Source organism: Scyliorhinus canicula, chromosome 8, assembly GCF_902713615.1.
Source record: "Scyliorhinus canicula chromosome 8, sScyCan1.1, whole genome shotgun sequence".
In the NCBI taxonomy this organism is placed as follows: Eukaryota; Metazoa; Chordata; class Chondrichthyes; order Carcharhiniformes; family Scyliorhinidae; genus Scyliorhinus; species Scyliorhinus canicula.
In genome coordinates this window covers 8,508,617-8,531,584 of record NC_052153.1, presented here as the reverse complement: position 1 = coordinate 8,531,584, position 22,968 = coordinate 8,508,617, and the positions used below count along the sequence as shown (strand labels likewise).

The 22,968-nt window shown below is 47.2% G+C and overlaps 1 protein-coding gene across 2 annotated transcripts in view; it reads left to right on the top strand.

The window, feature by feature from the left end:
- The window catches only part of LOC119970106 (atrial natriuretic peptide receptor 1), a 75,948-nt gene that overhangs the window by 4,426 nt on the left and 48,554 nt on the right, over positions 1-22,968 (top strand). Inside the window, exons 1-6 of one of the 2 annotated variants that reach the window (XM_038804128.1) lie at positions 4,867-4,963; positions 5,313-5,418; positions 8,525-8,657; positions 16,055-16,178; positions 18,775-18,879; positions 21,857-21,959. In XM_038804128.1, the coding sequence (XP_038660056.1) occupies positions 4,910-4,963; positions 5,313-5,418; positions 8,525-8,657; positions 16,055-16,178; positions 18,775-18,879; positions 21,857-21,959 (625 nt within the window). In that variant the 5' untranslated portion in view covers positions 4,867-4,909. Of the gene's footprint in view, positions 1-4,866; positions 4,964-5,312; positions 5,419-8,524; positions 8,658-16,054; positions 16,179-18,774; positions 18,880-21,856; positions 21,960-22,968 lie in introns of those variants that run through there. The other variant, XM_038804127.1, reaches the window with a different exon arrangement.

Here is a 22,968-nt window from a genome sequence, read left to right as displayed (position 1 = left end):
TTTGTTTAGTCATGTGTTTGAAGAGGAATTAGCCCTTTCCCAGGATATATCTGCTGTATTGGAAAACCAATTTTTTTTAAATTTTGAGTAAAAATGGAGGGCATTTTTTAAAAATCATGTGACACCACTGTTGCCACCGGGTTGCATGTTACATATAAACTCTCACAATGGGTTGGGATAACTGTTAACAGTGATTTATAGCCCATTGAGACAGAGATTAGCCAGGCTCACTGAAAGCGAGGAGCAACCATGTACAAATGCAGCATTGACATCTCGTGGAGATGGGTGTGGCAGCGAATGATCTCCTCGCTGTGCATTCGCAACACCAGCGTTGAAGCGGTTTGTGGAAGTTTGACCTGGGCTGAGATTAATTCCTCCAGGGAGTTTCACTCTGCTTTGCCGTCAGTTGTCAGGTGGAGACCGAGCCCTGACTGTGAAGTCGAAACAGAAAAGGCTGGTCAGGTAAGATAAAGTCGCCATAGTCACAGATGACCCAAAGGCTGCTTTCCCCTTTGAGGGGGAGAGTTGACTGGCGGAGTTTTAACCTGAGGGTCACCACATCTCAGGCCAGGGGCAAGGTTGGGAAGGTGGGGCCTTCACGAATAACCTCAGCCGGTATGGGAATTGAACCCACGCTGTTGGCCTCGTTCTGCATCACAAACCAGCAGTCCAGCCAACCAGTCAGGTAGTATCTGTGGAGAGAGAGAAACAGAGCTAAGGTTTATAGTACTCTAACCATAGCTTCAGTACTGTGTGCAGTTCTGGTCACCGCACTATAGGAAGGATGTGATTGCACTAGAGAGCGTACAGAGGAGATTCACCAGCATGTTGCCTGCTACCAAGAGAGCAGAGTAAGAAGTCTTACAACACCAGGTTAAAGTCCAACAGTTTTGTTTCAAACACGAGCTTTCGGAGCGCAGCTCCTTCCTCAGGTGAATGGAGCACTGTTCCTTCCTCATTAATCTGAGGAAGGAGCAGTGCTCCGAAAGCTCGTGTTTGAAATAAACCTGTTGGACTTTAACCTGGTGTTGTAAGACTTCTTACTGTGCTCACCCCAGTCCAACGCCGGCATCTCCACATCATAGCTACCAAGAGAGACTGGATGGGCTGGGATCATTTCTTCCTCGAGCAGAGAAGGCTGAAGGGGATGGGGACCTGATCGAGGTGTACAAAATTATGAGGGGCATAGATGGGGTGGAATCAGGAAAGAACTTATGTCCTTAGCAGTGGGGCCAATAACCATGGGGCAAGGAGATTTACAGGAGATGTTAAGAAAAACCTTTTCACCCAGAAGGTGGTTGGAGTCTGGAACCAAATGCCCGAAAGGGTGGTAGAGGCAGGAACCCTGAGAACATTTGCGAAGTATTTAGATGAGCATTTGAAACAGCCTAGCATTCAAGGCAAGTGCTGGAAAATGGGATTAGAGTAAATAGGTGCTTGATGGCTGGCACGGACACGATGGGCCAAATGGCCTTTATCCATGCTATAAAAACTCTCAGACTATGAATTCAGGTTTGTATTTAACCCTCTATGGCTGCAGCCCACGGCTCAAAGTACAATCACTTCACATCCTTTCATCAGCTCTGCCGTGAATACACTGGACTTTCCATTTCCACCACACAGACTGGGATCAATATTCTTCCCTGTTCACAGGCTGTCACAACCTGTCTGCCGAAAACTCTGCCCCAAGAGTTTCAACTTATTAAAGAAAAGGGGGATTTATTTTTCGCCAACAAAAAGGAAAGTGGTCATTTATTTCCAGTGCATACCAGCTCAGGGATCTTTATCCTGTGATCCAGATTCTGGACTGTGACACTGGTTCTGAAAAATGAAAATAGCAGTTCATTGGAAAACAGGCAGCAAACATGAAGCCTGGTTAGGCAGGGATTTAGCAGATTCCCCGTCTGTCTGGGAAAACAGCATTCACCCCAGGGCCACTTCGAATATCAGTATTACTGACCTACAATCCTTTTTAAACTGGCTTAAAGTGATGTCCACAGTTACTTGTTGCTGGCAATATCTGTCCCGGAGGATGGACAATAATTGCCAGCGATGCCTGTTATTTGAGAGGTGGGGGGTGGTTGGAGCAGGATGTCGTCAGGAGGAGTTTGCAGGGCACAGAGGTAGGAATTGGAGAGTGGTTGACAGAGAGAGAGAAAGATGGAGACAGAAACAGAGAGAGAGAGAAACAGAGAGAGAGACAGGGAGAGAGATGGAGACCGAGACAGACAGAGAGAGAGACAGAGACGGACAGAGAGAGAGAGAAGCAAATTTTTAAAATGGAAATGGGGAGAGAGAAGGTCTGAAAACATAACCAAGAGGAAGAGTTTGAGAATAGGGTGCCCATTATTCGGTATGTCTAATGAGGTTGTGTTTTTAAAAAAAATATTTTTATTCTCTATTTTCACATTTTCTTCAGAGTTTACACCCCACCAACAAACAGGAAACGATAACGAATACAATGTCAATCCCCTTATTAACAACAACTATCCCATCCTCCCACCAATCCCCAAACTACAACCTACCTGACAATATAAACATCAAATAAAACAAACCCTCCAAAAGTGGAAAAAAAAAAGAAAAAAGAAAAAGGAATCAGGAATCGCCTATGGTCACTATTGACATATACGGTCCACCCCTCAACCCCCCCCAATATTCAATGCCATCCAATCCCCGAAAGAGTATCGTGAATGACACCCATGAATTGTAGACACCCCACCCCACCCACCCTCCCAGGCTCCTCCCCTCCACTTCCTCTTGTAAACTCCTCCCCCCAACCTCGGTTCCTTCCCCCAACATTTCGCCCCGGCTAGACTCACCGAAACCTGTTCTACCAGGCTCCGATGGCCACAGCCCCTCCCCCACCTCAGTCCCATTCACTGGCCGGCTTAAACCGGCCAGCGTGGAGGCCCCCTCCCGGGTCTCCTTCCCCCTTGTCCGGTCCCAGGAAAACCAAGAAATCTCCTTTAACACACAACCCCAACATACACACCAAGACCCAAAGAACCATCATTGCAAACGAAAGTCCCAACTCTTCCCTTGTCCAAATAGATACAGCGTTGACTCATTTAGTACATACACCAGCACGCATAAAGTTACATGAGGCTACATTGATAGACGACCATTTCTCAATTCTGCCACAGTCCTTCTGTCTTTGCAAACTCCTCCGCTGTTTCCACCGCCCCAAAATAAAAGTCCTTGGATTTGTAGGTCACCCTCAACTTAGCTGGATACACTATGCCGCACTGCAACTTGCTGATGTACAGTACACTCTTCATCCAGCTGAAGGCAGCCCGCCTCCTTGCCAGCTCCACCGTAAAGTCCTGGTGTATGCATATACCAGCTCAAGCCCACTGCACCACCCGCTTCTGCTTTGCCCAGCACAGTACCTTCTCCTTCACACTGTACCTACGGAAACACACAGTTACTACTCTTGGCTGCTCACTCGCATTTGGTTTAGGCCTCCACGACCGATGAGCCCGATCCAGTTCATATCGAGAGGGATTGTCCCCCTCCCCCAATAGCTCCACCAACATCGTGGCAAAATACTCCGTCAGCCTCAGGCCTTCCTCCCCTTCGGGCAGACCCACAATCCTCAGATTCTGTCGCCTGGATCTGTTTTCCAGGTCTTCCATTTTGGCTCGCAGACCCTTGTTGGTCTCTATCACCTTCCGCAACTCCTTCCCCATCGAGGTGAGTTGATCACTGGGCTGCGATAATGCTCTTTCACTTCCTTCAGTGTCTCACCTTGCTCCCACATCTCCACCGCTGCGCTCGATACCCCCGCCATCACCGGGGCAATTGCCTCCTCCACCAGCACTTTCAATACCGCCCCATCTCCTTCTTCATCGCTTCCATGTGCTCTGAACTGTTTTTCAAGTTCCACAGCCAATACCTTGGTCATTTCTTCTGCTGTGAGCGATGCGGCCTCCCCTGGTGCTCCAGCCTCCCCTTTCCTTACAGTTCCTGCGCTGACTTTTCCACTCCCCGGCGGACTTTCATTAACCCCCTTTTGCACGGCCGTTTTTCTCCCAAACTCGGACATTTCTCCTCCCTGTGCCTCCTTACAATCTTTTCAGCCTCCGTTACCCCCGGGACCGGGCGTTAAAACCCCAAAATTCCTATTCCCGAGCGGGACCCCTCCAGTGTGCGGCTGCCTCCCGCCCGCCGTCACCGGAAGTCCGTCCTAATGTGTTAAAGGACTTTGCTTCCTTGGGAATGACAGTGCCAATCTGTAATTCTTACAGGGAGAGAGGATGACCAGTGGCTTCCAGCCCCCTGAGTGAAATGTGTCTGCCTGCTAGCTGAGTAAATCTGAAAGTATCTCCTCCCAATGGGCTGCTGAGGCAGGCGGCGGGGGGGGGGGGAGGGGGCTGAGATTTAGATTTTTCTGCAGACCTTATCGAAACAGCCTCTCTGTCTACTCGCCTCCCTCTCTCTCTCTGTCTCTCACTCACACACAGAGGACCCAAAGTACTGAAACCCAAGCGCACCTTAAACGTTATCTGATGCATCAATTATTCACAAAAAAAAAACTTCAGTACAACCAGATTCCACATTTGGAGGGAAGGGGCTGTGCAAACTCACTTTCAGTGTGCCTGCCGCGCTAGTTGGGGGATTTAACCCACGTCCCCAGGGTTGGCTCAGTAAGTAGCTTCAACCTGTGCAGTTGTCCTGGGTTGACCTGTTCCATTGCCTCTCGCTCTCTTTTCCCCCCTTTCCAGATTTCAACGCATGCTCACAGAAATCCCGGTGTTTTAAAAAAAGACTTTCAGAGAAGACAACAGCCGGAGAGGAGTGGGGGGGGGGGGGGGGGGGGATCACAGGCTCTTATATTTTTTAAACAATTGAAAATGCCCAGTTGCTGGAGACTGGATTGAGCTTCCATCGTCCTGGGCAGCAGAGGATTATGACAGCTTTGAAGTCTGGCAGATTGGCTCATTTTGTTGGTTGCTATTTGCTGGTAGGTGTTTTAAGATTTGCAACATTACTCCTGTGTATTTTGTATTTGATACATATCTGCTGATCTATTCGATAACACGAAGCATGTTAATTTCGTCTGTGTGTAAAATGCAATTGCGAAATGAGTGGCTTGTAAAACAGCTTGGTGAGATTTGCAGGAATAAAATAATATTCGTTTGTGCAACGCAGTTATAGATCTTCAAATCCGGCATCGATTGGTGAAAGGGAAGTTTTGAACTCGGTGTTTTTACAGGGAGGTAACCAGTGGAAAAAGTGACATTTTTGACCAGATTGTTGTGCTGATCGATTTCTCTTCCCCCCACCCCACCCCCACCGATATATTTGCAAAGGCGATGCTGACCAGGTGTACACGGGAATGGCATGACCTGGACAACACCGAGTATGACTGCTGGCCCTTGGAGAAGCCACATGAATACAACATGATAGATTGCGGGGGTGAGTTGTTCTGATCTCCCCACTCTTAACAGCTTAGCCGCCCCCCTGAGCAAATGGCAACAAGAGGGTGAGGCACAGGTCCACACACACACACACACACACACACAGGCTGTCACAACCACTCACATTGTCCAGCATCACCGCTTTCAGTTTCCAGATTCCAGCATCCGCAGTAATTTGCTATGATCGCAGAGGCCGGAAAGGGACCATTCTGACTCTTCGAAAGAGCTACCCCCCCCCACACACACACCCTGCACCCACCCACCCCCCTCCCCACCCACACACACCCTCCACACACCCACACAGACATCCACAGACATCATAGAATTTACAGTTAGAAGGAGGCCATTCGGCCCATCGAGTCTGCACCGGCTCTTGGAAAGAACACCCTACCCAAGGTCAACACCTCCACCCTATCCCCATAACCCAGTAACCCCACCCAACACTAAGGGCAATTTTGAACACTAAGGGCAATTTATCACGGCCAATCCACCTAACCTGCACATCTTTGGACTGTGGGAGGAAACCGGAGCACCCGGAGGAAACCCACACACACGGGGAGGATGTGCAGACGCCGCACAGACAGTGACCCAAGCCGGAATCGAACCTGGGACCCTGGAGCTGTGAAGCAATTGTGCTAACCACTATGCTACCGTGCTGCCCTATACTCACACACACCCCCCACGCCCCCACACACACCCTCCCCCCCACACACACCCTCCCACATATATATATACACACACAGACGTCCACAAACACACTCCCACACACACAGACTCCACCCCCTACCCCCTCACCCCCTCCCACACACCCCACCCACACACATCCCCACACACACACTCCACCCCCCTCCCCACACACACGCCCACACCACACCACCAAACACACATCCCCACACACAGACATCCACACACACACTCCCACACACACAAACACACACACACACACACATCCCCCCACACACGCAGACACACATCCCCACACACAGACATCCACACACACACTCCCACACACACAAACACACACACACACACACACAAATACACACACACACACACACACATCCCCCCACACACGCAGACACACACCACCCACACGCAGACACACATCCCCACACACAGACATCGACACACACACACACCCCAACACACACATCACCCACATACACAGACACCCCACACATACACCCCCCCCCCCTCCCCCCACACGCACAGTCTATTCTTCCTCCTTAAGCCCTGCATGAATGAAATTAAATGAAAGTCGCTTATTGTCACGAATAGGCTTCAATGAAGATACTGTGAAAAGCCCCTGGTCGCCACATTCGCGTGCCTGTTTGGGCAGGCTGGTACGGGAATCGAACCGTGCTGCTGTACAAATCAGATGGATTTTTTGCGACGTGGTCAAAATCGCTTAACATTCCAGATTGATTCATCCCAGCAGGGGTGGGATTTGAACCAGTGTTCCCAGAGCATTACCTTGGAACTCCAGATTACTAGCCCAGTGACACTGTCTCCCCTCAAAACAGGTGATCAGATTGATGCGACCATCAATTCACTCAAAGACACGAGTAGAAGTAAACTGTGGCTTTAATCGACTTACAACTGAGCCTGCCTGCGACTAGCTGAACTGAAGGCAGGCTCGCAAGGCCACAGCACTTTATACTTCTGGTTGTGGGTGGAGCCATGGGAGGAGCCAAGGGTGGAGCCCTGTACATGCTCCTCATCTCCCCCTGTGGGCAGAGCCACGCAACGGCTCACAGACAGAGCCCACAGGGACACAGTGATATACAGTGTGAATTTATCTTATACATTCACCACACAGATTAATGGGTCAGTGGGTAAGGAATGAGAGTGGGAGTGAACGATCAAGGAAAAGGCAAAAGTACCAAAGAACAGATCAGGATGGAACTAAACATTGGAATTGAACATGCCAATTAGGAGCAGGAGTAGGCCACTCGGCCCCTTGAGCCTGCTCCACCATTCAACAAGATCACGGCTGAACTGATCGTAACGTCTGTTTCATTTTATCCTTCCAATTAAGGGGAAATTTAGCATGGCCAATCCACTTACCCTGCACATCTTTGTGAAACATCCTCTCCACATCCACCCTGTCAATAACCCGTCAGGATGTTATATGTTTCAATCAAGTCACCTCTTACTCTTTTAAACTCCAGTGGGTTGGAGCTTAGTCTGTCCAATATTTCCTGATAAGACAACTCTCCTATTACACGTGTTCGTCTCACAAATCTTTTCTGAACAGCTTCCAATACATTTACATCCTTCCTTAAATCAATACTGCACACAGTACTCCAGATGTGGGAGAAGTAAACGTTTATTCCTGGGAAATAAAGGAATTGAGGGTGATGTGAGGATTAACCATGCAATATCTATACTTCCCCACCCTGTGTGATCCTACACATATGGTATTGTAGATACATACGACATTGTTTGTGAAACATTTACAGTATGTAAATGCAATGGTTTCACTCAGACTTACTGGCAAATGGGTTGAGTTGTGAACAGATTAGATTTGGTATAATTTTTAAAATAGTCACTTCATAGCACAGAACTTGAACCGAGAGATGTCGCTGAAGCTTTTCAACTTCCACTCATCAGGGCGAACACAAGAATGCCAAATTTCAAAGTTTGTGCTGCAGGAAAAAACAACGCTGATTGGTTGGCAAGTCACCTCTGATTGGCCAATAGATTGCCATGGAGAAAGCAATGGGCAACTATAGGCTAGTGATCTGGCTCGGATTTATTTTAAAGTCGCCGTGTCAGGTCTGCGACGCTGGCGGTTCGGACTGGGCGGTCATCTGTGTCACGTTGACATGCACACCCGAGATATTGACCCCTGATTTTCATGCTAATTGTGAGTTTTATAGTCAGTCTCATAGTCTATTCATTCTATATCTTATTTGTGGAATAGTGTCTTTTCTTCTTAATTACATTGCAGCAAGAGGTAGTGACAATGGGAGATGAGATACAAGATTTCTTTTGGAATAGCCCAAGCAGAGCATGTCTTTAGTGAGTTTGACACCCTTTTTCCAGCTTGTATCAAATCCTCAGCACTGCTTACATAATAAACCTATTTCTTTCTTCCACAGGTCTAGAGATGGCTTGGGTGCAGAGACCTTCGGAGAAGGTGCTCAGTGGTGAAGAATTCAACGTGACCTATGCAGTAACGGTGACCGATCATTTTTATCGCTGGGCTGTAGAGAACAGCATCCTCTCCCACACGTGGGTACTGTTTTCCTGCCGCAGTTATTTGTGCTGACGTTTGAATGGGCACGTTCATCGGTCACACAGCCCCAGCTAGGAGCCACACATGAAAGAGAAACCAAATTACAGGCACAATCGCGTCAATTCTCTGTCACCTTCTACCCTTCCGTCTGACGCTCCCCACTGAGCGAGAGGTGGGGGGGGGGGGGGGGGGGGTGGGGGGGGGAGACTTGCCTCTTCCGTACAAAGGGCTGGACATGCTAATGAAGTGTTCAAGAGCGGGCAGGGGGTTGAAGCTCTTCCAGTCTGTCAGCAACTTTATGATTCATTCAGGGAAGTGCTACATTTGGTCCCTGTTCTGAGCTGCCAATAAAATTGTCACTTCCTAACTAATTCAAATCTCCACTAAGAGGCAGCCATCCTCCCTTCATCGGGATTGGATTGGAATGGTTTATTGTATTCTGCGTGCAGCTCAAACAGATCATTCCGTACATGAAAAGAAAATACATTTTAGGCTAAACATAAAATACACAATGTAAATACATTGACACAGGCATGGGGTGAAGAGATCAGATCAGACCATAAGTCCATCAGTCCATAAGAGGGTTGTTTAGGAGTCTGGTAACAGCGGGAACTAAGTTGTTTTTGAGTCTGTTCGTGCATGTTCTCAAACTTTTGTACCGCCTGCCCGATGGAAGAAGTTGGAAGAGTGAGTAAGCCGGGTGGGAGGGATCTTTGATTATGCTGCCCGCTATCCCCAGGCAGCAGGAGGTGTAGATGGAGTCAATGGATGGGAGGCAGGTTTGTGTGATGGACTGGGCGGTGTCCACGACTCTCTGAAGTTTCTTGCGGTCCTGGGCTGAGCAGTTGCCATACCCAGGCTGTGATGCAGCCAGATAGGATGTTTTCTATGGTGCACCTGTAAAGATTGGTCAGAGTTAATGTGGACATGCTGAATTTCCTTAGTTTCCTGAGGAAGTATAGGCGCTGTTGTGCTTTCTTGGTGGTAGTGTCGACGTGGGTGGACCAGGACAGATTTTTGGTGATGTACACACGTAGGAATTTGAAGCTGTCAACCCTCTCCACCTCGACACCGTTGATGCAGACAGGGGTGTGTACAGTACTTTGCCAAGTTCCGCCGGCGCCATTCACATGTGGTCCTACCTGGTGGGACCTTGGCGTTCATCCTGCTTGGGGGGGGCCTGGTGGAGGGGAGGGGGGATCTGACCCCCGGGGAGCCTACCAATCAGTGGGCGGGCTTCACCTGGTGGAGGACTATTTTACTCCGCGCCAGGCCCCCGAAGCTCTCCGCCATGTTACATCGGGGCTGGCGCGGAGAAGGCAACTGGCGCGCATGCGCGAGTACATAACGCGCATGCACAAATTCGCGCCGGCCGCAGCGCACATGCGCAGAACCGCGGTGCCCGTTTGACATCAGTATTGGCAGCTGGAGCTGCGTGAGTCACTTCATGCTGGTCTCCTGTGAGGCGCAGGATCGCTGATCCTGGGGGCCTGTCGACGCCATCGTAAAACGTGACGGTGTCAACACTTAGCCTCAGGATCAGAGAATCCCGCCCAATATATTCATCTAGGAGGAAGTCAGAAATTGGAGAGTGTAACTTATATGGAAGGGAGACTTATATGGATGTTATGTGTGTACATATAAATGAAATTTGAGAGGAGATTTGAAAGAGCTGTTCAAAATGGCAGCACGGTAGCATTGTGGATAGCACAATCGCTTCACAGCTCCAGGGTCCCAGGTTCGATTCCGGCTTGGGTCACTGTCTGTGCGGAGTCTGCACATCCTCCCCGTGTGTGCGTGGGTTTCCTCCGGGTGCTCCGGTTTCCTCCCACAGTCCAAAAGATGTGCAGGTTAGGTGGATTGGCCACGATAAATTGCCCTTAGTGTCCAAAATTGCCCTTAGTGTTGGGTGGGGTTACTGGTTTATGGGGATGGGGTGGAGGTGTTGACCTTGGGTAGGGTGCTCTTTCCAAGAGCTGGTGCAGACTCGATGGGCCAAATGGCCTCCTTCTGCACTGTAAAATCTATGGATCTATGGAAAATCATGAAGGGTCTAGATAGAGTAGATAGGGAGAAACAGTTGCTGCTCCCGAAAAGATCAAGATCGAAGGGGCACAGATTTAAAGTGATTGGCAAAAAAAGCAAAAGTGATAGGAGAATAAAAACGTTGCCACGCAGGGATTGGTTAAGGTCTGGAATGCACTGCCTGAGAGTGGTGGAGGCAGGTTCAATGGAAATTTCAAAAGGGAATGAGCCTGTTATTGACAGTGCAGGGCTATGGGGAGAAGGCATGAGAATGACACTAAGTGAATCGCTCATTTGGGGAGTCGGTAAAGCAATGATGGGCAGAATGGCCTCCTTCTGCACTCTGTTGTTGATACTGCAGCCCCAGCCTTTCAATTTCAGCTGTCACTTCCCTTCACTTACCTCCTCGCTCCTTAAAACCTAACTGCCCTCACGTCTCCTGTAGCTCGGTGTCAAATTGTACCTGTTTAGGCCATTGTGAAGCACCTTAGGACATTTTACTGTGTTTAAAGTGCTATATAAATTCAAATTAAAAGCAAATGACTGCGGATGCTGGAATCTGAAACAAAAACAGAAAATGCTGGTTAATCTCAGTGGGTCTGACAGCGTCTGTGGAGAGAGAAGGGAGCGAACGTTCCGAGCCTGGATGACTCTTTGTCAAAGCAACTCTGTGATAAATGTAAGAGTTGTCGGTGTTGCCGAGCTTGAGCAGCTAAATCTGCTCTTTGGACGGAGTATAACAAGTAAAACTATTGATGCATTTTTGACTTCAACCCCAATTATGAGAGGAGTTATATCTATTCTGTATTCTAAAATTCTTTCTCTTCACAGCCCGTCATTATCAATGGTAAATGTCTTATGGGAGTAAGACGTGGTGAGGAATTCACAGAAGAGACTTGGGCTGCAGTATTATATCACATTCAGTCCTCATCCATCTGCATTAAACTCTTCCATCGCACCAACCTCACTAAAGTCAGACTAAGATTTCTCAAGGTGTCGATCCTACCTGTGACCAGGTTGTCATCAGGCCCCTGTTAACCTTGACCCACATGTTTTGGTCTTGCCTATCCTTACACAGGAACTAGACAGCCATGTTTAAAACTATTTCAGAAATATTGCAAACACCCGTTGACACAATTCCGCTGACTACACTTTCCGCTTGGTTACCAACAACCCTTCCATTGGCCAAGTTTAAAACTGATTTCCCAGCCTTCTGGCAAGACGTTTAATTTAATTAGTTGGAACTCATGTACTTCCTCATCCCTCTTCCCCTGGATCTAATTTGTGTTACATCTAATTAATTTGGAAAAAATAAGGCGCTACTAAATAGTGGTTGTACTAGAAAGTTTTACAAGATTTGGCAAGCGCTTTTAGCATAATGTAGAGAAATTACAATACAGAAAATTGCCTGTTATTTTCTTTTTTCATTAACAATCTTATCTCATGCGCCCAAATTCCCCTTTTACTTTTCTGTTTGTTTATTAAGAAGTCCAGCTTGAATGTTTTCTTTTGTCTATGTATTTGGAGGGGATATTTAAGCCAAGTTGATCCTTCTCTCAGAGCACTGACTTTTCACTGTTCTCTCTCCTCTCGCAAGGCAACCTGATCTTTATATTTTATGTTTGTCAGGAAAATCTGAATAAACATAACTTTTTTTTAAACTTACCAAAGGTAGGTAATTAGCCTTAGTCCATGAGGGACTGCAGACATCTCTCTCTCTCTCCATTAGGGAGAGACAATTGGCATCGCTCAGCATCAAACATGGGGCAAGGCAAGGAGGCAGGTCCCAAGTCAGCTGGAACGGGAATCAAACCCACACTGTTGATGTTATTCTGAACCACATACTGGCGTTAACCAGCTCCCAAAACATTCTATGAATGAATCATAAATTACAGATCAAGTGCACTTAGAATTTTTGGATATTAAGACACTTCTTAGTTAAGATTTATTTGCAATATTAATTTTTGACACTCCCTATACAAGGGAAGTGGGATGGTATTGTGAATTGAACATTGAACTATTGTCACCTTTTGGGCCCTGTGTTCATAGTCAGCATCTTCTCCATCTGCTGTCTATCTGCAGTCTGTGTCGGGGGTTTGCAATGGGTATGGATCTATGATACAAACCAGCTGTAATTGCCCGTGTCAGACTGGAAGAGCCAATGGTGGGAACTGGGGGAAAAGTGTCACACTGGGTTGATCAAGAGTCCTCTGTCGATTTCAATGTGCATTTTTACATAGATATTTTACAGTGCAGAAGGAGGCCATTCGGCCCATCGAATCTGCACCGGCTCTTGGAAAGAGCATCCTACCCAAACCCACACCTCCACCCTATCACCATAATCCAGCAACCCCACCCTAAGGGCAATTTTGAACACTAAGGGCAATTTATCATGGCCAATCCACCTAACCTGCACATCTTTGGACTGTGGGAGGAAACCGGAGTACCCGGAGGAAACCCACGCACACACGGGGAGGATGTGCAGACTCCGCACAGACAGTGACCCAAGCCGGAATCGAACCTGGGACCCTGGAGCTGTGAAGCGATTGTGCTATCCACAATGCTACCGTGCTGCCTGCATTGACTGAGAAGAGTGGTGGGAGCTTGCTCTGTACCTTACTCTGCTACAGCAGGCCTGCAATTGCTTTAGGCTGGGTATTTGGAATGAAAGTGTTTCATCCCCAACCATCCAGGACAACGCAATCCACTTGATTGGCACCCAATCACCCATTTTAAATATTCGCTCCCTCCAGCACAGTGGCAGCAGTGTGGACCATTTACAATATGCACTGCAGCAACTCCCCAAGCCGCCTTTGACAACAATTTTCAAATCTGTGACCTCTACCACTTGGAAAGATAAGGGTAGCAGGCTCATGCTATTATTTTAATAATCTTTATTAGTGTCATAATAAAGTTTAATAATCTTTATTCCTCCCACAGCCCAAAGATGTGCAGGTTAGGTGGATTGGCCACGCTAAATTGCCCTCAGTGTTCAAAAAGGTTAAGGGAGGTTACTGAGTTACGGGGGTACGGTGGTGTCGTGGGCTTAAGTGGGCCGGTGAAGACTCGATGGGCCAAATGGCCTCCTTCTGTACTGTAAATTCTATGGTCGCAAGTAGGCTTACATTAGTACTGCAATGAAGTTACTGTGAAAATCCCCTTATCGCCACATTCCCGGCGCCTGTTCGGGTACACAGAGGGAGAATTCACAATGTCTAATTCATCTAACAGCACGTCTTTCAGGACTTGTGGGAGGAAACCGGAGCACCCGGAGGAAACCCACGCAGATACAGGGAGTACATGCTGACTCTGCACAGACAGTGGCCCAAGCCGGGAATCGAACCCCGGTCCCTGGCGCTGTGATGCAGCAGTGCTAACCACTGTGCTATTGTGCGTATTAGGAAATAGGTATAATTTTAAGTAATTTATATTTGTGGGAGTAGAAATAAGCTATAGCTTTAAGTTTAAGCTTAATTTGTGTTTCTGTATATATGTTAAGAAAGGGTTAAGAACTTCAGGTTTAGTTTCACTTTAAACTTTGGCTACCTCGTAATAAGGTGTTGCAACCCCTAAAGAAAACACTGGGTATAAAAATCTAAGCTGTTACCTGATTTGGAACCAGGTAACTCCGAGGCAAGGAGCATTCCACAGGCACTGCAAGTACAGATGGGAGAATACAGGCCACAAACCAAGTCCCATGAACTAAAGAAGAAATGGGACAAAAGAAAGTTCAAGGAGGACTCTGAAGGCAAAGGAACAAAAAACAGGAACCTGGGGGAAAGGTTCTGTTCAGTGAAGTCAAAAGCAGAGCGAGAAGCTCCCAGCTAAAAGCAGAGCTGCAAGGCGCAAACCTCGAGATGTCGGCTTGCAAGAAGCTAGATATTCGAGGTGATCTAAAGGTGATCCTTAATACAGTATGTGAAGCAGTGGTGTTCTGTCAGTGTGGCTGGGTACCTGACATATTGTGTGGAAGCTTGAATACACATGGCAATCCAGGGCAGAGGAACACTGAAAGGAGAGATTGAAACACTGGAGGTGGATCCTTGGTGAACGCATCTGAGAGAAAGCGTTGTTTAGGAGAAGATGCCAAGGTTTGTTCCTTGAGGGTAGAAATTGGAAACCTTCATGTGGAAGTCGGAGTTAGTGTGAAGGAAGGAAGGAAGGCCGAGGGAAGATGTTGCCAATGATGGGTGTGTCCAGAACCAGGGGTCACAGTCTGAGGATTCAGGGTAAACCATTTCGGACAGAGATAAGGAGGCATTTCTTCACACAAAGAGTGGTGAGCCTGTGGAATTCATTACCACGGGAAGTAGTTGATGCTAAAACTTTGAATATATTCAAGAGGCGGCTGGATATTGCACTTGGGGAGAATGGGATCAAAGGCTATGGGGAGAAAGCAGGATTAGGCTATTGAGTTGGATGATCAGCCATGATCGTGATGAATGGGGAGCAGGCTCGAAGGGCCAAAAGGCCTCCTCCTGCTCCTATCTTCTATGTATCTATGACAAGCATCTGTGGGATTTGATGTGAAATCCACAAAAGTTGTATTGGGTGTCATCTGTAATATGGTTTCAGAGTGTGGGGTGTCTGACCACATTTCGCCCATTGCTTTGCATGGACCATGTACTTACTGAGAACATACTGAGTATAAGATAAATTTTGTAACTTGAGTAACCCTTACAGATCTACATATGCCTGCAAAGGTGTAGTTTGGAACATACGAATTAGGAGCAGAAGTCAGCAATTCAGCCCTTCGGGCCTGCTCTGCAATTCAATCAAATCAGGGCTGATCTCTTCCGGTCTCAAATCGACCTCCACATATCCCTTTAACCCATTTTTAAAATCAGAAGTATACCTATCTCTTTCTTGAAACCATTTAAAGACTCAGACTCCACCGCACTATAGAGTAGCGAGTTCAACAAATTCATCACCCTCTGCAAGAAGTATTCATCCTCATCTCAGTTAGGGAGAAGACATAGTGTATTAAAATTAATCTTTTCTTGGTTAATAAATATTTAATTTTTTTGTTAAAAGTTCACCAGCAGTCTGTTCATCCACTTATCTAATCAAAAGAATAAAAGTTACAATCTAGCAAATCAGGTTTCTTCCTGGGATCTGACTTGTCCAGTAGTAACAACAACTGGGATCGAAACCCATGGGAACATCACCACCAGCAAGTTCCTCTCGAAGCCACACACCATCCTGACTTGAAACTATAGTGCCGTTTCTTCACCGCCGCTGAGTCAAAAGCCTGGGACAACCTTCCTAACAGCACTGTGGGAGTTCCAATACCGCATGGGCTGCAACGGTTCAAGAAGGCAGCTCACCATCATTGTCATTAACTCTGATCTGTTTTGTTCAAATCTAGCAATCCAACCGAAGCCAAAGCATTCTGTGAAGAGAAGGAGTGCCCCTTAGACTGGAAGAATGCAAACGAAGACAACTGCTGTGTGCATCATGCCAACATTCACTCCTGCCCACTTGCTTTCATGGTTAGTGATCAGATCTTTGCCCTGTCTGGGACTCTATTGGGTCGGAATGTACTCCAGACAAGTAGTAATTTGATAGTACAGAACTTGCGTATTGTTGGGGGGAAAAGGGACAGACAGTCAAAGCTTTTTTGCCTTGCACATATCAGGACAGATGCAAGAATGTCAATTTTCAAAGGGAGCAACAACTATACTGCATGCAGAGAGGGTGGTGATTGGTTGGCAAGTCAACTCTGATTGGTCTCCATCCAAAGTCTTAACCAATCAGAGTTAATTTGCCAACCAATCAGCACTTTTTCTCCTGTAGTAGAACTGATAAGTATGTACCTGTCAGGCAGGGAGGAAGTTGTCGAGCAACGGAACCATGGTTTACTAAGGAAATTGAAGCACTTGTCAAGAGGAAGAAGAAGGCTTATGTTAGGATGAGACATGAAGGCTCAGTTAGGGCACTTGAGAGTTACAAGTTAGCCAGGAAGGACCTAAAGGGAGAGTTAAGAAGAGCGAGGAGAGGACACGAAAAGTCGTTGGCGGATAGGATCAAGGAAAACCCTAAGGCTTTCTATAGGTATATCAGGAACAAAAGAATGACTAGAGTAAGATTAGGGCCAATCAAGGATAGTAGTGGAAAGTTGTGTGTGGAATCAGAGGAGATAGGGGAAGCGTTAAATGGATATTTTTCGTCAGTGTTTACACTGGCGAAAGACAATGTTGTCGAGGAGAACACTCGGGTTCAGTCGACCAGGCTAGATGGAATTGAGGTTCAAAAGGAGGAGGTGTTAGCAATTTTGGAAAATGTCAAAATAGATAAGTCCCCTGGGCCAGATGGGATTTATCCTAGGATTCTCTGGGAAGCCAGGGAGGAGATTGCAGAGCCTTTGTCCTTGATCTTTATGTCGTCTTTGTCGACAGGAATAGTGCCGGAAGACTGGAGGATAGCAAATGTTGTCCCCTTGTTCAAGAAGGGGAGTAGAGACAACCCTGGTAATTATAGACCTGTGAGCCTTACTTCGGTTGTGGGTAAAATGTTGGAAAAGGTTATAAGAGATAGGGTTTATAATCATCTTGAAAAGAACAAGTTGATTAGCGATACTCAACACGGTTTTGTGAAGGGTAGGTCATGTCTCACAAACCTTATTGAGTTTTTTGACAAGGTGACCAAACAGGTGGATCAGGGTAAAGCTGTTGATGTGGTGTATATGGATTTCAGTAAGGCGTTTGATAAGGTTCCCCACGGTAGGCTATTGCAGAAAATAAGGAAGTATGGACTTGAAGGTGATTTAGCGGTTTGGATCAGTAATTGGCTAGCTGAAAGAAGACAGAGGGTGGTGGTTGATGGCAAATGTTCATCCTAGAGTTCAGTTACTAGTGGTGTACCGCAAGGATCTGTTTTGGGGCCACTGCTGTTTGTCATTTTTATAAATGACCTGGAAGAGGGTGTAGAAGGATGGGTTAGTAAATTTGCAGATGACACGAAGGTCGGTGGAGTTGTGGATAGTGCTGAAGGATGTTATAGGAATCAGAGGGACATAGATAAGCTGCAGAGCTGGGCTGAGAGGTGGCAGATGGAGTTTAATGCGGAAAAGTGTGAGGTGGTTCACTTTGGAAGGAGTAACAGGAATGCAGAGTACTGGGCTAATGGCAAGACTCTTGGTAGTGTAGATGAACAGAGAGATCTCGGCATCCAGGTACATAAATCCCTGAAAGTTGCCACCCAGGTTAATAGGGCTGTTAAGAAGGCATATGGTGTGCTAGCCTTTATAAGCAGGGGGATTGAGTTTCGGAACCACAAGGTCATGCCGCAGCTGTACATAACTCTGGTGCGGCCGCTCCTGGAGTACTGCGTGCAGTTCTGGTCACCACATTATAGGAAGGATGTGGAAGCTTTGGAAAGGGTTCAGAGGAGATTTACTAGGATGTTGCCTGGTATGGAGGGAAGGTCTTACGAGGAAAGGCTCAGGGAATTGAGGTTGTTTTCGTTAGAGAGGAGAAGGCTGAGAGGTGACTTAATAGAGACATATAAGATAGTCGGAGGGTTAGATAGGGTGGGCAGTGAGAGTCTCTTTCCTCGGATGGTGATGACCAACACGAGGGGACATAGCTTTAAATTGAGGGGTGGTAGATATAGGACAGATGTCAGAGGCAGTTTCTTTACTCAGAGAGTAGTAGGGGTGTGGAACGCCCTGCCTGCAACAGTAGTAGACTCACCAACTTTAAGGGCATTTAAGTGGTCACTGGATAGACATATGGATGAAAATGGAATAGTGTAGGTCAGATAGGCTTCAGATGGTTTCACAGGTCGGCGCAACATCGAGGGCCGAAGGGCCCGTACTGCGCTGTAGTGTTCTATGTTCTATGTTCTAACTTATTGCTCCCTTTGAAATTTGCCATTCTTGCATTTGCCCTGATGAAAATCTTCAGTAAAATGTATTTTTTTTCAGCAGTGTATATAAATTATTGGACTCTCGCTTGTGTGTCCCTTTCTTTGCAAGAGCAACAGTGTAGTCGGTGGATCGGATATCTGTTCTCTATTTTCGAGTTGATTAAATCAAAGTCATTGCCTGGTGCTGATGTACAGCATGTTTTTCTTTCTTCAATAAAGGTGAAAGGGGGGATATGTGGACCATGGATCCCTGATGATGGCCAGATAGTTACCCACACAATATCGACGGCAGGGAAAATCAGTCAAATCAATTGGACTGCCAAGGTAACATAGGGGCATATGAAAGTATGGACAATGATGGCCATGATAAGATCCCCTGGTCTCAGAGAGGAATCAGAGGAGATTTAGCAGAATGGTTGGAGCGATGAGAGTCTTCACTTCAGTGGAGTGACAGGAGAATCTGGAGTTGTCCTCCGGAGAGCAGAGAAGGTTAAGGGGAAATTTAACGGAAGTGTTAAAAATCATGAAGGATAACTGATAAAGTAAACAAGAAGAAACTGTTTCCGTTGGTGGGGCAGAGTAAAAAATAAATAACGGTCTTGGAAGCAGATTCAATAATGATTTTCAAAAGGGGATTGGATAAATACTTGAAGGGAAAAATGGCAGGACAAGTGGGAAAGTGTGGGGATGCCAGGCCCATTTGATAGCACTTTCAAAGAGCTGGCAAGGGACAATGGGCTCCTTCTATGCTCTATCGTTCTATGTTTCCAAGGTCCTTCCAGGCAGTTGTGCAGAATTGTTGGGGGGAAATTCTCCCAAAAAATGACTAAGGGCTGGATTCTTCCGCCCCGCCGACAGCAAGATCGCCATGGGCACGACGCGGACCATGTGAAGGTCCATTGACCTCGGGCGGGAATTTCCAGTCGCCGGGCAGGCGTAACCGGAGAACTCCGCCCGTAGTGTTATTTTGGGCGGGAAAGCCAGTGAGAATCCTGCCGGCTGCTCTGCTGCGATTCCCATCACAATCCACCCCCACGTATCATTAATTTTGGAGCCTGCGGAGATTGCCGCCGGAAAACAGATGTGCAGGACCCAAAGAAGCCAGTCAGGTCGGCTCCTCGGAGGTTGGGGCACCTATAATGAAAGGGCACCCCAATCTCCAGACGGCCCGACAGCAGACCCCCGCAATCATCGGCAAAGAACCTCCCCTCCACTCAGGCATCATTTGTTTTGGGGTCCCCAAAGTACCCCCTTTCGGGACCCCCCCCCCCCCCCCCATCCCCCTCTTTCACGTCCATGCCTCCTCTCAGGCCCTCCCCTTGGCAGTGCCCTGGCATGATCCCATTGCAGCCTGACCCAATGCCACCCTGTTGTGACAACATGGCAAAACAGCAGAGCCATTCCGGCAGTGCCAGGGTGCCTCTGTCCCCGACCATCCGGGGGCTCCAATAGACTCTGAGCCCCCCCCCCCCCCCCCACAGCATGATCATCACATCTGGATTCTGTGAATGGAGACCAGCAATAGTTCCTGCCGGCCTCACACTGCGCCAGCAGGGGGCAGTGAATCCTGGCAGCAGGAGATTCCGGCTAAAACCCAGAAATGCATACCTAAATGAGTTTAAATACTCTTTTAAATATGCGAGACTGGTTCATGCCCAGCAAAGGATCTCCAAAGCGTAGGGATCCAAGTAGCTGAAGGCATGCAATCAAGGCACAATGAAGATTTGCAGGAGAGCCACAGTTGGAGGAGCGCTGCTTACCTCGGAGGGACTTATGGCTGGAAAGGGTTACGACAAAGGGAGGGACAAGGCCAAATAAGTAATTTGAAAACAAGTATTTGAACCACCAGTTCACACCTGCTCTGGCCTACATGTGACTCCAGACCCACAGCAATGTGTTTGACTCTTAATCACCCTGTTAAATGGCCAAAGAAGCCACTCAGTTCAATCATGGATGGGAAATACAGGCTAGCTGAGCCAGCGATGCCAACACCCCTTGTAAAAAAAAAAAAAGAATTGTCTTTTTCAGGCCGATGAATATTCGTTGCCGTTAGTGAGCTGCTGCTTGGCCTCATGTGATCCCCGCATCATAGAACTGTTCTTTCAAATGAGTCCCCCGGCAGACCTAACCAATCAATGTCCCACTTCCATATCGACGCCACACATGGTCTGAGCAGGTGCAGTTGTGTTTGAACCAGGAGGTGGAAATGGGGAATAAAAAACAGAATAAAGTTGGGAATGCTCGGCAGATCTCAAGCAGTGTCTGTGGGGCGTGAAACAGTTAACAAGGAACAATGTTGGCCTTGTGTGCTGGGTGGAAATCCCACAGGATTGGTGGGATTGGTGGGTGCTAAACAGAGACTGGTTAGTGCTCATTAGGGTGGGAGACAGCCAGAGAGCAAATACCAGCGCGGCTGGCTCATGAATCCTTTCAGAACTAAGGATTCGGGTGCACACTGGACATCAGCAATAATATTATTACTTAAGTTTATCTGATCCCTTTCTGTTTTTTTCTGGTTAAGATTTGTCGCTTTAAAAAGGGATACAATTATATTTGATAGATAGTACCAGGAGAACTAAGTTATTTAGACAGAACTTGGGTCCTTCCACAAGCATGACCCAAACCTTCCAATCGCCTGCCACCTGAACTCAACATCCTGCTCTCATACCCATCCTCGGCCTTCTGCAATGCTCCAGTGATGCTCAACGAGAACAACACCTCATCATCCGATTAGGCACATTACAGCCTCCCGGACTCAACATTGAGTTCCACAAATTTAGACTGTGAACTTTCCCCTCCACCTTGGCCCCTCCTTTTTGTTATTCAGTTCCCTTGTCTTGTCCCAACACAACCCCACCCTTCCCCACATGGCCCCCTGTCCCGTGTTTTTCAGTTTTGCTCCCATCGAGCACTGGCCTTTATTCTTTCATTATCACATTCTGCTTTCCTACCTTTTGCCACGATTAACACTCTTCAGCCCCTGAAGGCACCATTAACAGCCCCTTTGTCTTACGTCCGTGACACCTTTGTCAATCTCTCCTGAGCTCCGACCTATCCTTCTATTCTGCCCGCACCTCCTCCACCCACCTCTCCAAGTGTATAATTCATCACATTTCCACCTCTCTTCAGTCCTGTAGAGATGGGCACAAAATGTTAACTCTTTCTCTCTCTCTACAGATGCTGCCAGACCTGCTGAGTTTATCCAGCACTTTCTGTTTTATCAGAGAAAATGTGAATGTGTGACACAGTGTGCAGGTTGAAAACTATACTGAACTTATTCTCTGGTGTTTTCTGAATATAGGTGGCCCTTGTCCATCTTGGTGTAACTTCCTTAATAGCTCACATCAAAGTGGGTCGAATGCAAGCTGCACTGGAAGCTAAAACTACAGTGTTACCCGCGAGAGGTAATTCACGCTAGAATGTACTATGCATCAATGTAAGGATTGATTCCAGTAAAGAGCACTGCAAAATTCAAATACTTGTACAGGGACTATGCCATCTCAATAGGTTGTCCCCTCTCACTTACAAACCCCAAGGGCTGAATTTGATCAAAGTCAACTAAAATATAGTTTGTACTGCTTAAACACCCCACCAGTACTGAGGGAGTGCAACATTGTTGGAGGCGCCACCTTTTGAGGGAAAACTTAAAGCTGGGCCGTGTGTGCCCTCTCAAGGAGACCGAAAAGATCCCTCAGACACTAATTGAAAGACGTTGCTTGGTCACTAATTATCCTTCAGCCAACATTGCAAAGGAAACGGATGTTTTGGTCGCTCTCACCCTGTTCTCTGTGGAATCCTACTGTGCCAAAATAGCTGCCGCCTTTCCCTACGTTATAACGCAGCCTTTATGTCAATAGATCTGCATCCCCAGGAATTTGATGCCAATATAACCAAAAATAAATCCTCAAACTTATTTTCCCTGCAGTAGGGGAGCCCAACCTAACATCCTGATCCTCTCATCTCTCTTCAAAGCCTCGGCCTACAAATCTTGCTTTGGCCTGATACGTGCTGTCTTGAAGTCTCCTGACAGGTACCTCAGTATATAGTCCAAATTCCTTCCAACATCTTAACTCTTTCTTTGGCTTCCTTCTTAGCTTATTTTCTAATTTATTAGCTGCTCAAATCTCTCAGTCATGAAGGCTTCTACTTCTATTGAGATTTCTAGCTTGCTCCCTAGGCCCCGTTCTCATTAAACTGTGGCCTCTACTTACATCCCTGTCCCCTTCTGGATTACTATATGATTCTTCTCCCGTACGAGCAGAACCTTGTCTGCAAGTTTGTGATTTTATTTCTGGGGTCACGGCCACTTTCTGATTCAGTGTCAGAGCTGAGAATCCGCTTTTTGGGTTTCCACATTTTTACATTGTTTTGCCAATCCTTAGGTTTTGCCTCTTGTCCATCCTCCTGCACATT